Below are 18,797 nucleotides of genomic sequence, written 5' to 3' on the forward strand. Positions count from 1 at the left end.
TTCGGGGAATGCGCGTGCCCGACCACGCCCAATCGTTCTACATCGGGTCCCGGAGGCAAGGTCGGTGGTGGACAGCCAGAGCGACTGCGGCACCCTGCCCATCGCTCGTTCGCCATGAAGGCCTTGCTCTCAGCGCCTTCGATCGTGGATGGATTGGCGAACCGAGAAAAGGTGGCTATATGGCTTCGCAGGTACAAAGGCCGTGGTGGACAGCCAGAGCGCGGCGGCGCCCTCCCCCAGCGCAGGTCAACGTTCACTCGTCCGCCGTGGACGCCTTGCTCTCAGCGCCTCTGATTGCAGATCGAGCGGCGAACCGAGAATGGTTACAGGAGGCGAGGCAGACATGGCTTCATCGCGTCCCGGAGGACAAAGGCCGTGACGGACAGCCAGAGCGGCGGCGGCGCGCTCCCTCTAGCGCAGGCCAATGCCAGCTCGTTTACGACGGAGGTCCTGGCGTCACTACCCCTGGTCGCAGAGTGGACTGGCGTACGAGAATGGATACGGGAGGCGAGGCAAAGGTGAATGCATCGCGTCCCGGAGGAAAACGACCGTGGCGGACAGCCAGAGCGCCGGCGCCCTCCCTCTCGCGCAGGCCAATGCCAGCTCGTTTACGACGGAGGTCCTGGCGTCACTACCCCTGGTCGCAGAGTGGACTGGCGTACGAGAATGGATACGGGAGACGAGGCAAAGGTGAATGCATCGCGTCCCGGAGGAAAACGACCGTGGTGGACAGCCAGAGCGCCGGCGCCCTCCCTCTAGCGCAGGCCAATGCCAGCCGTTTACGACGGAGGTCCTGGCGTGACTACCCCTGGTCGCAGAGTGGACTGGCGTACGAGAATGGATACGGGAGGCGAGGCAAAGGTGAATGCATCGCGTCCCGGAGGAAAACGACCGTGGTGGACAGCCAGAGCGCCGGCGCCCTCCCTCTAGCGCAGGCCAATGCCAGCCGTTTACGACGGAGGTCCTGGCGTCACTACCCCTGGTCGCAGAGTGGACTGGCGTACGAGAATGGATACGGGAGGCGAGGCAAAGGTGAATGCATCGCGTCCCGGAGGAAAACGACCGTGGTGGACAGCCAGAGCGCCGGCGCCCTCCCTCTAGCGCAGGCCAATGCCAGCCGTTTACGACGGAGGTCCTGGCGTCACTACCCCTGGTCGCAGAGTGGACTGGCGTACGAGAATGGATACGGGAGGCGAGGCAAAGGTGAATGCATCGCGTCCCGGAGGAAAACGACCGTGGTGGACAGCCAGAGCGCCGGCACCCTCCCTCTAGCGCAGGCCAATGCCAGCCGTTTACGACGGAGGTCCTGGCGTCACTACCCCTGGTCGCAGAGTGGACTGGCGTACGAGAATGGATACGGGGGGTGAGGCAAAGGTGAATACATAGCGTCCCGGAGGACAAAGGCCGTGCTGGACAGCCAGAGCGCCATCCTTCCCTCTAGTGCAGGCCAATGGTAGCTCGTTTGCGACGGAGGTCCTGGCGTCCCTATCCCTGGTCGCAGAGTGGACTGGCGTACGAGAATGAATACGGGAGGAGAGGCAGAGGTGAATGCATCGCGTCACGGAGGACAAAGGAGTGGCGGACAGCTAGAGCGTCGGCACCCTCCCTCTAGCGCAGGCCAATGCCAGCTCGACTACCAGGGATGTCCTGGCGCCACTACCCCTGGTCGCAGAGTAGACTGCCGTACGAGAATGGATACGGGAGGTGAGGGAAAGGTGAATGCATCGCGTCCCGGAGGAGAAAGGCCGTGGTGGACAGCCAGAGCACCGGCACCCTCCCTCTAGCGCAGGGAATGCCAACTCGTTTACTTCGGAGGTCCTGGCGTCAATACCGCTGGTTGCAGAGTGCACTGGCGTACGAGAACGGATACGGGAGGTGAAGCAAATGTGCATACGTCGCGTCCCTGGGGACAAAGGCCATGGTGGACAGCCAGAGCTGCGGCGGCGCCCTCTCCTCAGCGCATGCCAATGCTCGCTCGTTCGCCATGGATTCCATTCTATCAGAGCCCCTGATTGCGGACGGACTGGTGGAGCGAGAATGGATACCGTGGTTTGTGAAAGCACGCGTCACTATCGTCAGCTTCGCCTCCCATTATGCGTCCTCTGCGTTGAACAGGCAAGACTTGTCAAACATGGAGCGTACGACATGGCGTGCACAGCACCTGAGCACCTATTGAGGTGTTGGCAGCGTTTTATGCTGCCGTTGTGGCCACCGCTGCTGTGAAGTGTGTTGCGAGGCTCAAACACCGTGCACCAACACCATGAGAGTTTAAACGTCGCAGAGGAGGTCTCCGGCGAGGGTGCCAAGACGAGGGCAGGACGTCGCATCTCCGACGGTACTGGGCAGGGCTTATGGAGCCCTGTTCCAGTAGAATCGCACTCTTTGAGTGCGTGTGCGTTTCCTGCGTCTTGTGCGCTTTGCATAGTGCAAAAACCTTTTGTGTGAACTTTTTGTCTCTCCTCGGACATTGCCCGCTATGGATGCCGAGATGGGATTATGCGGAACATCGATCAGGCATCACCAAATGCACTGTTGTGATTAGCGTGACCCTACTCAAGATGGCCGGTAGTTGGTGCCAGCAAAGACAATGCCGTGAAAGCGGAACCTATAAGTGAAACGTGCGGCGAGGCACCCTTTACCCTTCATCGGTTCGCTTTTTTCTACTTTTGATTTCGTTCGCGTATTCGGCGACAGCTGCACCAGTTCCAGGCTACATCGCACGAGCTTTTCGTCGCGCTTTTCATCCTGATTTTGAGGAATTTCCCTTCGCATTAAGAATAATGCGCTTATGGACATGCACTTACGCTTGAGACAGCGGGCGTGACAACAAGTTCTTCCCTTTTTTTTTCTCTTCATCATTCATCATGCAACAGGGCGTAGCAACAAGGGCAACAAGTGGTGGACTTACTTTCCTCAATTTTTCTGTGTTCTCTTTGATGTATTATCGCGTTTTGTCAATAAAGAAAAATGTGCTAGGGGTTTAACGCAACTTAACAGTAGATGTGCGAAAGCAGTGGACACTTAAGCTCCGCCTTAAAAGCTTTAGTGAGGAAATGCCCATATATGCTGAAGTGGTCGTTCTCTATACTTAACATTCATAGATCGAGGCAGGTCCTCATACCACTACCAGCGCATTGGCGCAGCGGTTAAGCGATAGCCACTGCACAGGCAGGTGGCTGTTTCTATCACGGCCACCGGTAGGCATTGTGCGACCCTGGTTGCTCTTCCCGAGCAAAATCGCGCCACCTGCCATTAACTGCCACCTCCCAGGGCAGGCTGTGACGACGCCACAAGGTCACATGACCTAGGTGGCACGACGCCCTTCTCCGATCGGCTACAGCTGACTCAACGCTCCTCCGAGCTTAGTTCGAAGCACTAGACAAGATTCTTGCTCGGGGCTATTACGTCTGGAGTAATGATTTCGCACTAAAACTTCTCCATCTCTTGCAAGTGACTTTACCACTTCTTGAAAGCTCTCCTACCAACAAGGACCACATGCTGCTCTCGCGTGTAGGAAGAGGATAAGCTTTATATCCGTTGACAAAAGTAGCAGATGGTGGGGCGTCTGCAAGGGATATGGTGGGGGGTTTTTTGCGCATGAATCCTGAAACATTGAGGAGTGCAATAAAGCCGTCAGTTTTTCAATGTGCACGTGCACTATTTTTCGAAAGTTATTTTTGCAAGAAACGTTTTCGTGTAAATACGCATGCTGGAGTTTAACCTCTAATTAATTCCATGAGTACTGAACATCTTAAAAAAGAACTAATAGCTTTATGGCACAAAATGGAGCTTTGTAAACATGCTGACATGAAAAAATTGTGCAGTTTCTTCTTAACTTCCTGGGGTTGACTATACGAGGGTGTTAATTGTAATTACTCAGAAACTGTACTATTTAGCTTCAAATAAAATGCAGTTCTGAAATCAGCATGAAAAGCTACGTGTTTGAACCAAAGTTTGTTACATCTGAGGTATAAATAGCGGAAATAGTTTTATTTGCCGAGACTCCTCTTATGTTTCATCCTATTATAGTTCCTACAGCCATAGGAAACCAATGGGATGTACCGAACATTCGATAGAAGGGGGGGGGGAGAAAAAACTTTAATTGTCAGTAAGATGATGGTGATCTCGGGTTTCTTCAGCCGCTCCAGGGGGCTGGCGTGGTGGCAGCTGTGCAAACTAAACATTTGTCCACATTTTCTGGGAATGTTTGAGTTCTGCCAATTAATGTTCTCGTCACTGCCGTAGCGGTGCTTAAGGGGCTTGTCTGCAGAATTCTCAGTGCTTCAGGAAAGATCATTCCTTTAGTGCAATTATTCACCGCCGACTTTGAGCCGCACACTGTGGTTTTGACAATTGTGCCCGCTATCGAAAGCGCTAGCACTAATTCTCCCGCTGTTTCTGCCCTGTCCATTGCGACTGATAGGTTTCTTATCCGCGTTCACCACGGCTTCGATCATCCCACGGCCGGCCCCGTAGTCGGCAGCGTCCACACAGACCACGCCCTGTGACTTTTGGAAGCGTTTCTCCAAAGCCTCGGCCCTCTTCTCTCTCCGCTCTTTGCGGTGTTCCTGATGCATGTTCATCGGTGGTAGGGGGAATCTTGAGGCGGATCCCCACCTCCCGCGGCAGGTCGATCTTAACGCCTTGCTGTCCTTCGTAGCCGATCATTAGCTTCGCCAGAACGCGTCTACCGGTGGGCTTGCTCGCGAGTCTTTCGTTTTGCGACACCAGGCAGGCTTCTGTATTTCCTCCAACGTATTGTGAAGCTTTAGGTCTCTTAGTTTTTCATTAGCAGTGCGGATTGGTAGCCCCAGCGTTTCCTTGACACTATTTCAGATGATACCCTCAATCTTCCTCTCGCAGAGCTTGAAGCTGAGGTAGATGGCGACGTAGGCGATCCAATTTATTACGAAGGCATCGACTAGCTTTACTAAGTTGTCTTCTATCATTCCCGATCATCTATTGGCGATCCTCCTGATGACCCTCATGGTTTACTCAGCGTATAGCCTTCGAGTTTCCTTATCATTTCCCCTTTGCATCAATTTGCCTAAATAAGCAATCCCAACACTCTGATATGGTCCGTCGTGCGAACTGGATGTCCTCTGGCCGTGAGGGAGATTTGCAGTTTCTCGTTCTTCGTTCCCTCCGGGGAGGTTGGTACATCAGTAGTTCTGACTTTTGTGGCGATTACTTCTGCCCCCGTCTGTTATGTAGTCTTCGACCGGCTGGATGGCCGCCGCTTCCTTGAGCGACTCACAGCGTAATGTCATCCGCATAAAGGCTGTGGTTTAGGCCTTCCATTGATTTTTTTTTCTAAAAGATTGCTTTCGTAGTAACAAGAGCAGTAGAAAACCCACGCCCTACGCAGGCCAGCAAGCGAGAGATATTGCTCACAACAAGCCACGACATCTTCATCAGCCTGACTACGCCCACTGCAGGGCAAAGACCTCTCCCATGTCTCTCCAATTAACCCGGTCCTTTGCCAACTGCGCCAACCGTAAACCCGCAAAATTCTTAATCTCATCCGCCCACCAAACTTTCCGCCGCCCCCTGCTATGTTTATCGCCTCTTCGAATCCACTCCGTAATCCTTAAGGACCAGCAGTTATTTTCAGTTATTTTGCCTTCGCATTACAAGCCCTCCCAAGCCCAATTCTTCCTCTTGATTTCGACTAGGATGCCATTAACCCGCGTTTTTTTCCCTCACCCACTCGGCCCGCTTCCGGTCTCCTAACGTTACACCTATCATTTTTCTTTTCCATGGCTCGCTGCGTTCTCCTTAACTTAAGCTTAACCCTTTTCGTTAGCCTCCACGTTTCTGCCCCGTAGGCAGGGGCGTAGCCAGGGGGGGTTCGGTGTTAGAAGACGCCCGAAATTTTCTGAGCGCTGCATCTCCTCCCCCTCCTTTCGGCTTTTTTGCCCATGCTATTTACACACCGCATCGATGTATTAAAATGTAAAAACGAAAATAAAAAGACTCGGTTTACTCTCGAAAATATTGGAGTTACGTTGTCCCGACTCGATAATAGGAAGCGGAAGCTATCACAGAAAAGTCACTTTTCTTTACCATTGCGCGACGTATGGCACTCCTTTTAATTGTAAGCACAGTTCATGAACTTAAACATACCTTTCCACGTCAGCGTACTTTTTCATTGTTTGAACTGTCCTCAAATGATTAGAAACTATCGCGAATATAAAAAGTGTTTTTTTTTAAACGCCTCTGCGGCCGGGCGCAGTATCACATGCATAGGGTAGAAGAAGAATGCCATTCATTCGCAGTTACTGACTTTGTTGTAGTAACTTTAGTGTTGTTGCATAACATGTGAAGAAGCCGCGCTTTTTCGTACGAGTAATTTTTTTTTTGAGAAAATAAATGTTCTTCACGGATCAAGTCAAGCGAGTCCTGAGTGCACTCGTATTTTTATGTAGATATCCCAGCGAACGAAACAAATAATCCTTCGGCTTTATTAAAGCACAAAAATATCTATGATATTATTTGGACGCAGACTCTCTTTCTATTTTTTTTCCAGGTGGCGTATAACATCCAATGAAAAATATTTCTGGCTACGCCATTGACTGTAGGTGAGTACTGGTAAGATACAGCTGTCGTATACTTTTCTCTTGAAAGATATTGGTAAACTCCCATTTATGATCTGAGAGAACCTATCATATGCGCTCCACCCCATTGTAATTCGTCTAGTTATTTCCCCATGTACACAAGCCGCATACTGTACTACAATCCACTGCAGCGATCATTAGGCGGTGCTGTTTCCAAGTTATTCGAGGGGACTTTATATCCTCCACGCGTTTATCGAAAATGTTGGATTCTGCCTTTAAATTGGGCGCGGCCGAAAGCAGGAGTGATTATGTTCCTGGACGAACGCCGAGCAGGCTTGTTGCTATCGCTGCCGCCTAGTTGTTCAATCCCTTGTCAGCCCAGTAAAGAGGTCGTTACGCACTGAGCCAGCTTACTCCGCTCGTCTGTTGTGCCCGACGTTGCCACCCCCCACGCGACCATACGGCGGTAATGGTGAAATTCGAGTTGAGGAAAACGCAAAAGTCTGCATATTTCGGTTAATTTCTCCGGTCTTGTTCGGCACTTACGAAAAATTATTGCAGGGTGATACCGATTCAATGGTGCCTCACAAACTGCCTTACTCGCGGACAATTTTCTGTGGAACGGAGGTCAAACCTGGTTGAGCGACGCACAATGACAATGAGAATTGTTTATTCAAAATGTTCTACCCATCCTTCGTGCTCAACAAAACAATCCCGGTCTTCGGTTTCCGGGGAGAGGGAAACAACTCTTGTTTACGGGCCGGACACTACACGGAGCAGTGACAATGCAGGGGGACCGAACTCGTCTCCTTCCCTCCCGTCCTAACCTTGGCCGCAGAGCCACAGGTACACCCGACGGACGATTGGCCCACGCACCAGGTGTCACATGACGCCCCACTTCCGCTCCGTGAGGTCCGAAGCCAGGCCCCCGTATATGTAAATGGGCGATAGCGCCACTCCTACGACCTTCACCTTTGCAGGTGGCGATAAGCGCAAAAGACATCGGTGACACATGCGAGCAGAGGAGTCTTTTCAGTGCCAGCGCGTACGTTTCCAACGCTTGCCGCCTTCTTTTGAAGAGCTGTGGCGGATACCAAACGGCCATACATCAATGAGTCAATCTCGAATGCCATCAAAACATGGCTAGAGAAATATTTCAGGCATGTATTTAAGAGGGAAAAGCGAATAATAATAAAAAGGATGTTTCGTGTATGTATAACAAGCGAAAACGGCTATGCCACTGACAGTTCAAGTGGCACAGCTTATTAACGACAACTCTGAATCCGTGTTTACCGGAATGCGTTCACGTCGCGGTGCGAAATGGCGTCGACTGTGCCAGAAGATACGCAGGAGGGGATTCCACACTGACGTCTCCTACACGATCACGCTGATTGTTATTCCGACTGGGCTAGTATGTTGTACGCGCGTAATTGATACACGCTCTTAAGAATTGGCCAAACACAGAATGGGACGTACATAGGCACGATGTCTGTGTCACGCAGTGTCTGTGCATGACCGTTTCTGTATGGTGTCAGTTTCAACCAGCGTGGAGCAGTGAAGCTTGATCAATGCAAATAATATTTTAACTGCCTTGGCAAGGACTTATTGCTTAGTGGTGTTTTTCCTATCACACGCAGCAAATCATTTCAAAGAGGTGTGTAACTATCAAGCTTATCTATGTGGCCAGAAGGTGCGTAATACACCCTACCATGTCCATACATCATCGTAACATATCACAGGATTCATCTGAAGTAAAAGGAAGTTCTTGGTCTCAGTCGGCGCATCAAAGATGTGTATATCGGACAGTTCATTCATTCGCTTTTAATCGACGTCATTAACGAGGTCATCAGCCCAGACAAAAAGCTGAAGAAGACACCGCCTGACCAGGTATGTGCCCCTTTAGCAGTTCGTGTGTGTGTGTGCATACATGTATAAATGTAAACTTGTCATTTCCGGTAGCAAATTCGGTGTAAATAGGTTCAAAGGTTCAACACAGAGCAGAAAAAATGTCATATGGTAAGAAAATAATAATTATTTTCCTAGTAATAGTGCGCCGACAAGTAATAATACTATTGGTAAGATCACACTTCACATTAAAAGGCAGATAAAGACATGATAACGTAGTCATATAGTAAAAAAAAAGTAGAGAAGCCCAGGTGAACACAATATAACAAAGCTGGCAATACAACCGCAGAAAAATGACATGATCGGTGAAATTTCATGCACAAACTTCTAAGAAAAGATTTTTTCTTCCCTTTTTCATGCACCACGCGTATTTATAGTAGTGATGCTAACGTGAAGCGCAATGGCTGCAGCGCAATGAAAGTTTTCCGTCGAAGAATGAAACGCCGCACTGATGCTGCCTTCAACAAAACACGGCACAGTGACAGTAGATTTGAACTTAAGGTAATGTGAAATTCAGCACCTTTAAGCCGATTTGCATGCAGGAACCTCAAACCGCCCAGGAATTGCAATGCGCTATGATTACTTCTGGAACCATGGCTCACTTTCCCGGTCATTGCCGGGCATTCCGGACATAACCAACTAGCGCTATCTGTCGGCCGCCAATGGCGAATACTGCGTTACTCAGTGGAAATATTTTCATCTGTCATTGAAATAAAACTAAAGAATGCGGTGGGATGGTGTGGCACGATGTTGATATTTATTGCCCACTCTTCCTACGCGTTGCAAAGTCTGACATAAAAAAACTTCCTGTGCTCGCACGGACAAAGAGACGTCACATTACTAAAATTTTAATAATGTGTTATTCCCACGACAGTTATTACATAATAACAACATAATAGTTATTCCCATGACAGAAATATTTCGTAGTTATTTTCCCGACCACGTGCAACATAGTCGTATGAGACGTGTTTAAAGTCATATAATTCCTCAGTTGATACATAGGCCGATCAACCATTACCGCAACGGCCCTTATAAGAGCAAACCACAAGAAGATGACGACGACAAAGATAAATAAAGGGTTGCAACTAATCGTCCTCGTACACATTATGTGGGCATGTGCAATTGTATGAGGGTAATAACAACAACAGCACATGTTATCCTTCATTGTTGTGTGCAACGTACTCGAAACAACAAAGAAACGGCGTGTCGTCATTAGTTTTTCCTTCAGCAGAAGAAAATTCCGAACCCACTATAGAAACTGCAATATCATGTAGAAAGCTTTTTTGTCAAATAAGCAATATGTTCGCAATAGTTGATAAAAGTTAATGCCATGCAGCAAGATTTGGAAGAATTGGATCGAGAGACATTTGCAAGTACACTTCGGCACCGCGGCACTGGCAGTCGAAGAAGTTGAATTTGATCAATGGCACGCGCAGCCCGGGCAGCTGGAGCGCTGACGCGGCACTCGAAGCCGGGGCGGCGGAGGTGGCGGTGGTGGCGGCCACCCACCACCTCCGCCGCTGCCGTTCGGTGCGGCGCCGAGGCGGGCCTTGGCGGCCCGCCATTGCCTGTGCGGGCAGCGTTGAGACAACGGCGTGAGTGCAGGTCAACTACAAGAACCTCCTGTGGACCATCGAGGAGCTCGGCGGTCGATTCGGGGAATGCGCGTGCCCGACCACGCCCAATCGTTCTACATCGGGTCCCGGAGGCAAGGTCGGTGGTGGACAGCCAGAGCGACTGCGGCACCCTGCCCTTCGCTCGTTCGCCATGGAGGCCTTGCTCTCAGCGCCTTCGATCGTGGATGGATTGGCGAACCGAGAAAAGGTGGCTATATGGCTTCGCAGGTGCAAAGGCCGTGACGGACAGCCAGAGCGGCGGCGGCGCCCTCCCTCTAGCGCAGGCCAATGCCAGCTCGTTTACGACGGAGGTCCTGGCGTACGAGAATGGATACGGGAGGCGAGGCAAAGGTGAATGCATCGCGTCCCGGAGGAAAACGACCGTGGTGGACAGCCAGAGCGCCGGCGCCCTCCCTCTAGCGCAGGCCAATGCCAGCTCATTTACGACGGAGGTCCTGGCGTCACTACCCCTGGTCGCAGAGTGGACTGGCGTACGAGAATGGATACGGCAGGTGAGGCAAAGGTGAATGCATCGCGTCCCGGAGGAAAACGACCGTGGTGGACAGCCAGAGCGCCGGCGCCCTCCCTCTTGCGCAGGCCAATGCCAGCTCGTTTACGACGGAGGTCCTGGCGTACGAGAATGGATACGGGAGGCGAGGCAAAGGTGAATGCATCGCGTCCCGGAGGAAAACGACCGTGGTGGACAGCCAGAGCGCCGGCGCCCTCCCTCTAGCGCAGGCCAATGCCAGCTCATTTACGACGGAGGTCCTGGCGTCACTACCCCTGGTCGCAGAGTGGACTGGCGTACGAGAATGGATACGGCAGGTGAGGCAAAGGTGAATGCATCGCGTCCCGGAGGAAAACGACCGTGGTGGACAGCCAGAGCGCCGGCGCCCTCCCTCTTGCGCAGGCCAATGCCAGCTCGTTTACGACGGAGGTCCTGGCGTACGAGAATGGATACGGGAGGCGAGGCAAAGGTGAATGCATCGCGTCCCGGAGGAAAACGACCGTGGTGGACAGCCAGAGCGCCGGCGCCCTCCCTCTAGCGCAGGCCAATGCCAGCTCGTTTACGACGGAGGTCCTGGCGTACGAGAATGGATACGGGAGGCGAGGCAAAGGTGAATGCATCGCGTCCCGGAGGAAAACGACCGTGGTGGACAGCCAGAGCGCCGGCGCCCTCCCTCTAGCGCAGGCCAATGCCAGCTCATTTACGACGGAGGTCCTGGCGTCACTACCCCTGGTCGCAGAGTGGACTGGCGTACGAGAATGGATACGGCAGGTGAGGCAAAGGTGAATGCATCGCGTCCCGGAGGAAAACGACCGTGGTGGACAGCCAGAGCGCCGGCGCCCTCCCTCTAGCGCAGGCCGATGCCAGCTCGTTTACGACGGAGGTCCTGGCGTCACTACCCCTTGTCGCAGAGTGGACTGGCGTACGAGAATGGATACGGGAGGCGAGGCAAAGGTGAATGCATCGCGTCCCGGAGGAAAACGACCGTGGTGGACAGCCAGAGCGCCGGCGCCCTCCCTCTAGCGCAGGCCAATGCCAGCTCGTTTACGACGGAGGTCCTGGCGTCACTACCCCTGGTCGCAGAGTGGACTGGCGTACGAGAATGGATGCGGGAGGTGAGGCAAAGGTGAATGCATCGCGTCCCGGAGGAAAACGATTATGGTGGACAGCCAGAGCGCCGGCGCCCTCCCTCTTGCGCAGGCCAATGCCAGCTCGTTTACGACGGAGGTCCTGGCGTCACTACCCCTGGTCGCAGAGTGGACTGGCGTACGAGAATGGATACGGGAGGTGAGGCAAAGGTGAATGCATCGCGTCCCGGAGGAAAACGACCGTGGTGGACAGCCAGAGCGCTGGCACCCTCCCTCTAACGCAGGCCAATGCCAGCCGTTTACGACGGAGGTCCTGGCGTCACTACCCCTGGTCGCAGAGTGGACTGGCGTACGAGAATGGATACGGGAGGTGAGGCAAAGGTGAATGCATCGCGTCCCGGAGGAAAACGACCGTGGTGGACAGCCACAGCGCCGGCACCCTCCCTCTAACGCAGGCCAATGCCAGCCGTTTACGACGGAGGTCCTGGCGTCACTACCCCTGGTCGCAGAGTGGACTGGCGTACGAGAATGGATACGGGAGGTGAGTCAAAGGTGAATGCATCGCGTCCCGGAGGAAAACGACCGTGGTGGACAGCCAGAGCGCCGGCACCCTCCCTCTAACGCAGGCCAATGCCAGCCGTTTACGACGGAGGTCCTGGCGTCACTACCCCTGGTCGCAGAGTGGACTGGCGTATGAGAATGGATACGGGAGGTGAGGCAAAGGTGAATGCATCGCGTCCCGGAGGAAAACGACCGTGGTGGACAGCCAGAGCGCCGGCACCCTCCCTCTAACGCAGGCCAATGCCAGCCGTTAACGACGGAGGTCCTGGCGTCACTACTCCAGGTCACAGAGTGGACTGGCGTACGAGAATGGATACGGGGGGTGAGGCAAAGGTGACTACATCGCGTCCCGGAGGACAAAGGCCGTGCTGGAAAGCCAGAGCGCCGGCACCCTCCCTCTAGCGCAGGGAATTCCAGCTCGTTTACTTCGGAGGTCCTGGCGTCACTACCGCTGGTTGCAGAGTGCACTGGCGTACGAGAACGGATACGGGAGGTTAAGCAAATGTGCATACGTCGCGTCGCTGGGGACAAAGGCCGTGGTGGACAGCCAGAGCGGTGACGGCGCCCTCTCCCCAGCGCAGGCCAATGCTCGCTCGTTCGCCATGGATTCCATTCTATCAGAGCCCCTGATTGCGGACAGACTGGTGGAGCGAGAATGGATACCGTGGTTTGTGAAAGCACGCGTCACTAATGTCAGCTTCGCCTCCCATTATGCGTCCTCTGCGTTGAACAGGCAAGACTTGTCAAACATAGAGCGAACGACATGCGTGCACAGCACCTGATCACCTATTGAGGTGTTGGCAGCGTTTTATCATGCTGCCGCTGTGGCCACCGCTGCTGTGAAGTGTGTTGCGAGGCTCAAACACCGTGCACCAACACCATGGGAGTTTAAACGTCGCAGAGGAGGTCTCCGGCGAGGGTGCCAGGACGAGGGCAGGACGTCGCATCTCCGACGGAACTGGGCAGGGCTTATGGAGCCCTGTTCCAGTAGAATCACACTGAGTGCGTGTGCGTTTCCTGCGTCTTGTGTGCTTTGCATAGTGCAAAAACCTTTTGTGTGAACTTATTGTCTCTCCTCGGACATTGCCCGCTATGGATGCCGAGGTGGGATTATGTGGAACACCGATCAGGCATCACCAAATGCACTGTTGTGATTAGCGTGACCCTGCTCAAGATGGCCGGTAGTTGGTGCCAGCAAAGACAATGCCGTGAAAGCGGAACCTATAAGTGAAACGTGCGGCGAGGCACCCTTTACCCTTCATCGGTTCGCTTTTTTCTACTTTTGATTTCGTTCGCGTATTCGGCGACAGCTGCACCAGTTCCAGGCTACATCGCACGAGCTTCTCGTCGCGCTTTTCATCCTGATTTTCAGGAATTTCCCTTCGCACTAAGAATAATGCGCTTATGGACAAGCACTTACGCTTGAGACAGCGGGCGTAACAACAAGTTCTTCCCTTTTTTTTCTCTTCATCATTCATCATGCAACAGGGCGTAGCAACAAGGGCAACAACAAGTGGTGGACTTAATTTCCTCAATGTTTTTGTGTTCTCTTTGATGTATTATCGCGTTTTGTCAATAAAGAAAAGAAAAATGTGCTAGGGGTTTAACGCAACTTAACAGTAGATGTGCGAAAGCAGTGGACACTTAAGCTCCGCCTTAAAGGCTTTAGTGAGGAAATGCCCATATATGCTGAAGTGGTCGTTCTCTATAATTAACATTCATAGATCGAGGCAGGTCCTCATACCACTACCAGCGCATTGGCGCAGCGGTTAAGCGATAGCCACTGCACAGGCAGGTGGCTGTTTCTATCACGGCCACCGGTAGGCATTGTGCGACCCTGGTTGCTCTTCCCGAGCAAAATCGCGCCACCTGCCATTAATGCCACCTCCCAGGGCAGGCTGTGACGACGCCACAAGGTCACATGACCTAGGTGGCACGACGCCCTTCTCCGATCGGCTACAGCTGACACGACGCTCCTCCGAGCTTAGTTCGGAACACTAGACAAGATTCTTGCTCGGGGTTGGTACGTCTGGAATAGTGATTTCGCTTTAAATCTTCTCCATCTCTTGCAAGTGACTTTACCACTTCTTGAAAGCTCTCCTGCCAACAAGGACCACATGATGCACCCGCTCTCGCGTGTAGGAAGAGGATAAGCTTTTTTTTTTATTCCGTCGACAAAAGTAGCAGATGGTGTGGGGTTATAGCCCCATCAAGTGGCCATGAGCCCGTGGCCTCCGGCGACTTCTAGGGCCCTTGTCACAACCCGGATCTGTGAGTCCGAGTCTGAACTGAGCAATGCGGCCTCCCACTGTTCTGGATTCGAGAGCTTCAAACCTCGCGGAGGGGAGTCCCGAGGGCAAGGCCAGAGTGCGTGGGACAGAGTATCATGTTGGCCACATAGTTCACAGGAAGGGTGAAGATGGTGAGCTGACCAACGTTATTTGTATTCGAACGAAATCTGCAGTAAATACAGGACATTCGACTTCAGCAGCAAAGCCATACCACACCACCTTTGATCTCATTTCTGAGCATGAAAAATGCATTTATTCTGCCCCGGCGACGAGACTAGGGCAAACAGGCAATTACTCGACAACGACAACACTTCGCAGCGCTTGAACGCTGCATATGCAAGCTTCTAATTTAAGGTTCATTCAGCACCCGCATCTGCAGTGCAGACCCTTATCAGAAAATGCGAGTGCCATCATTGTTATCTTCCCCACGCCTAATTTCACTGAATGGACCTGCAGACTAAAGCGAGCTGAAATACCTCGACATTAATCATGTGAAAAGCGGAGATCAAACTGTGCCGGATTTGTCGACACCTCATATATATATATATATATATATATATATATATATATATATATATATAGGGTAAAGTAAATGAGGGTCCCGTTAGACAAACTGATGAAGTGAGCCAACAGTCACCGAAACCAAGGTGCATAGGGGAAGGTTTTTTTTTAATCTGTTATGCGTATCATTGGGATAATATTACTTAGATTAATAAATCGCTTAAAGAAAATTACTTATATAAAGCAGCAGAAAAACAACCATGCCGCCGGTGGGATCCGAACCCACGGCCTCCGAATATCGCGTCCGGTGCGCTTACCAACTAAGCTACGGCGACGGCTGTCCAATATGCTGCTCTCGTGGGTATTTATGTTTATTTGGTGTACGCGAACCATGAGAGTGTTCACCAGCGCCACCCTCGACCATAGCGGCGGACGTAGCACGTCCTGTTATACCGCGAGTGTGACGTGGAACGTCATCTAACGGCGAGGGCGGTAACTGTTCGAGAGCCCTCTTAAGCAACCTGTGGCATCAAGACTGCCAGAACCGACACCCTCGTTAAGCTATTAGCAGACAAGGTAAAGTAAATGAGGGGCCCGTTAGACAAACTTATGAAGGGAGTCAACACTAACATTTATGGATATATATATATATATATATATATATATATACACAGTAACATTTATGGTACAATGCAAACGTATTAAAACAGGCACGCCTGCATAGTCTGCAATCCTGCATTTTGTGGCCACTTCCCAAACAAAATGAACCGAAATTCCTACCGCCATGATGGCACCAGCCCTTTTTAAGGAGCAAAATTTTGGTCCTTCATCTGGGTGCCAAGTGGTCGCTTTCATGAGCGTGACCCATCAGTACAGCACAGTTTAATGCATCGCTCTAGTTTCCCTTTATTACACTTTTTTTTTCGTACAGGTTTGCACAGAATCTGAGTCGTAATACTCTAGTCCTTGTGCCCTCTGATTGTGGGGGTGAGGGAAGTTTCTGCTCCTGTGTTATCTTGCTGCATGGTTTGAGGCCGTGAATAGAGGTCATCCTTTAAGTTATTCATTCATTAGCTCTGTTGGAGGTGCCAGCTGTTGCCTGCTTGGTTGTGAAGGTTTGCTCGAAGGGCTTTGAAAGTTTGTGAAAATGGCAGCCACAGTCCAGATTTGATTGATTATGGGGGCCAGTGTGAGTGGGATTGGCCGATCAAATATATGACATGATTTGAACCTTCTTATTCTTCTTTCTACATGGATCCTCAATGAAGCAATCTCCTTAGTTTTCCTGACTTGTTGTTCAGAAAGGGCATTCCTGTGCAGAAATGGTGGAATTTTCAGCTTAGCATTTTTGCTTGCCAAAAGGCCCTCAATCAAGAACCCCTTGTCTGCGATGACAGAATAATTTTTGTCAAACTTGAGGTTCAGAAATCCACTTTTCAGTACGACCTCCCTGTCTGAGATAGAACCTGTGTACAGCTCGGACACAAAGCTCACTAACCCGTTTGGTGAAACACCAATAAGGCCTTTAAAGGTATTTGAAGTCTTGTAAGTAGAGTAGGAGCTCGTTTGGAGAGACAGCGAGGAGGGCACCTCACACTTTATCTCTGTTGCATCCAAAATAACCCTTGTTGTTGAGTACGTGCTGAATGCTGCCGGCATTGTTGCGTCTATTACAGCTCTTGATACACAGGGGTAGTTTGCAGAGTCTTGTGTATATTAAGTTAGTCCATGACACACATATACGTGACACTGTTGACAAAGTGTTCCCAACTCTGTGTGCCAAGTCATGCTCGAAGAGGCCGAGACGAAGCCTTACAAGTACGAGGAACAGTTCATTTTCTGCCGTCAGCTTCCACTGTCGGCCTGCGCTGGCTTTGATGCCAGCATTCCTCAAAATATTACTCCCATTCTTTCCGGGGTTGATGTAAGTCATCAATGCCAGGAAGTGCTGGTATATGATGGTATTCCTGTGTAAGCAAGGAAGTCGTCATTTGAGTGTTTAAAACGGTCAATGGCAAAGCTTGTTTTAATTTCTTTTTCTTCAAGACGTGCAGTGAGGCGGCGATTTTCTTGGAGTGAAAAGTGCGACTCTTTCTTCGTCTTGAGCAGCTGCTCCTGAAGGACTTCACATTCATATTTATGTCTGTCTATTTCATTTGCCTGTGTGGCAACCACACTCTCAAGACGTTCCACTTCAGAGATAGGCTCGCCACTACCTAATAAAGGGGTTGTACCAGAAGCAGGTGAACAGCTGGCAGTGTCTCTCTCTGTTTCAGGTGCTTCGGACTCTAGAGCTGCTGCAGACGATCGATCAGTAGACTTGTCACCAAAAAATTCTGCTGCACTGCCTTCTACAGTCAGTGCTTGAACAACAGCTTGATCTGAAATCTGATGTGCTTGTGGACAGGCGCTCAATGTTCGCTTCTTGGGTGATCTGCGAAGCTGTTGCTTTTTGCCAAAGCTGAACACACTGGGGCAGGCTGTTTGTCGCAGTAAGTTGTTGCCGCATGATACACCAGGAATAAAGTCTGATGGCAGGAAATGCTTTGAACACACTCTTGTGCATTCTGCCACCTTGAAGTATTTCCCTTCGTCGCGCTTGATGGCGATGATCCACTTTTTGTATAATGTGGCATCTCTTGGGAAGCGATGATAAGAAACCTGCAAGTTTCAAGAGATGTACATGTAGTTAAAACCTGTATCAACAAATAATTCATCAGTAACCTATATTTGCTATACATGAATATTTTGACGAGCGCGCGACATTTAAAAATACTCCGCCTGTGAACAGCGACAGTGCAAGTGTTTGTTACCAGGCTGTTGTGGTCAATATGCATATTTGTCCAGCGGGCACTTTCGATCGCGATTTTTCGCGATGCGGATTATTAAACAAATTGCGATCGGCCGCAATCGTAGGCGATCGTGTTGTGCGCTAGAGCTCGGCAAACTCAGTGCGGTTCGGTTAGTTGGACCGCGTAAGAACGATAATTGATCACGATCGTAAGTCCCCGTGTGCCACCGGCGCGAGAATATGCGTCCACCGCTTTATCCGCACTATCCGGCATCTCAATCGCGGCGCGAAGGTTAGCCTGTACCTGAGCAAAGCTCGGCATTAATGCACGCCCTTGTGACCACTGGCTTACAAGAGCGAGCGCCATGTCCCTAATATTTACAGCCTTTGCACATTCACAGCATCTGAATTTGCTCTAACGACACGGCTGCTGTCACGGCTGTCATTACTGTTCTCGCCTCTTATGTGCACAGCTAAAGCTGCTCACTTTATTGACTGACGCGGCTAGCTGCCAGAGGCTGTGCGCCTTTCGAGGAAGCGCCTGACCACCGCAGGTTTTCCTCGTGGCACCGCTGAATGCCCGAGCGAAGCGTATTTTTAGGCGCAAAGCAGCTCGAACTGGTTCGCAACACCTACTGCTCGGCTACGCGGAAATGTAATAATTGCGAAAGTGCGGCGCCGTCCCCAGCTGGTCACGTGCTTCTACACGATTTCCCCTTTGGCTGCAAGAAAAAAGTACGCGGCGCATTATAGGCGAGCCGCTCGCTAGAACTGCGGCGCAAGGTGAATCCGCTGCTCTCACGCCCGAGGTCGCTCGGACCGCCGTGTGTGTACGCTCCGCGCATTCCGGGCGTCATTCCTATTCCGCGGGTCTTTATGAGGCAAAATAACGCTTGAAAGAACGCTTGCACAAACTTCTCAAATAAACGTGCGAAATCTCCGGCCGGAACACAATCGTAACCGATGCCAATGAATTCTA

The 18,797-nt window shown here is 51.3% G+C and overlaps 3 protein-coding genes across 10 annotated transcripts in view; 2 read left to right on the forward strand and 1 right to left on the reverse strand.

Moving 5' to 3' along the window:
• The first annotated feature begins 1,840 nt into the window (after positions 1-1,840).
• The window catches only part of LOC144114757 (uncharacterized), a 257,525-nt gene continuing 240,568 nt past the window's right edge, over positions 1,841-18,797 (forward strand). For 2 of the 8 annotated variants that reach the window (XM_077648696.1, XM_077648701.1), the window contains exons 1-4: positions 11,756-11,884; positions 11,959-12,215; positions 12,301-12,386; positions 12,472-12,568. In XM_077648696.1, the coding sequence (XP_077504822.1) occupies positions 12,060-12,215; positions 12,301-12,386; positions 12,472-12,568 (339 nt within the window). In that variant the 5' untranslated portion in view covers positions 11,756-11,884; positions 11,959-12,059. The other 6 variants (XM_077648704.1, XM_077648698.1, XM_077648697.1 and 3 more) reach the window with 6 other exon arrangements.
• LOC144114756 (uncharacterized) lies at positions 9,904-11,716 on the forward strand. The gene is made up of 5 exons (XM_077648695.1): positions 9,904-10,175; positions 10,307-10,590; positions 10,676-10,903; positions 10,989-11,357; positions 11,438-11,716. Exons 1-5 carry the CDS (start codon positions 10,124-10,126, stop codon positions 11,714-11,716), a joined length of 1,212 nt encoding a protein of 403 aa, XP_077504821.1. The 5' UTR covers positions 9,904-10,123.
• LOC144116425 (uncharacterized) lies at positions 16,087-16,764 on the reverse strand. Its single transcript, XM_077651169.1, has one exon. It carries the CDS (start codon positions 16,684-16,686, stop codon positions 16,087-16,089), a length of 600 nt encoding a protein of 199 aa, XP_077507295.1. The 5' UTR covers positions 16,687-16,764.

This window comes from Amblyomma americanum, chromosome 1, assembly GCF_052857255.1.
Source record: "Amblyomma americanum isolate KBUSLIRL-KWMA chromosome 1, ASM5285725v1, whole genome shotgun sequence".
Lineage (NCBI taxonomy): Eukaryota > Metazoa > Arthropoda > Arachnida > Ixodida > Ixodidae > Amblyomma > Amblyomma americanum.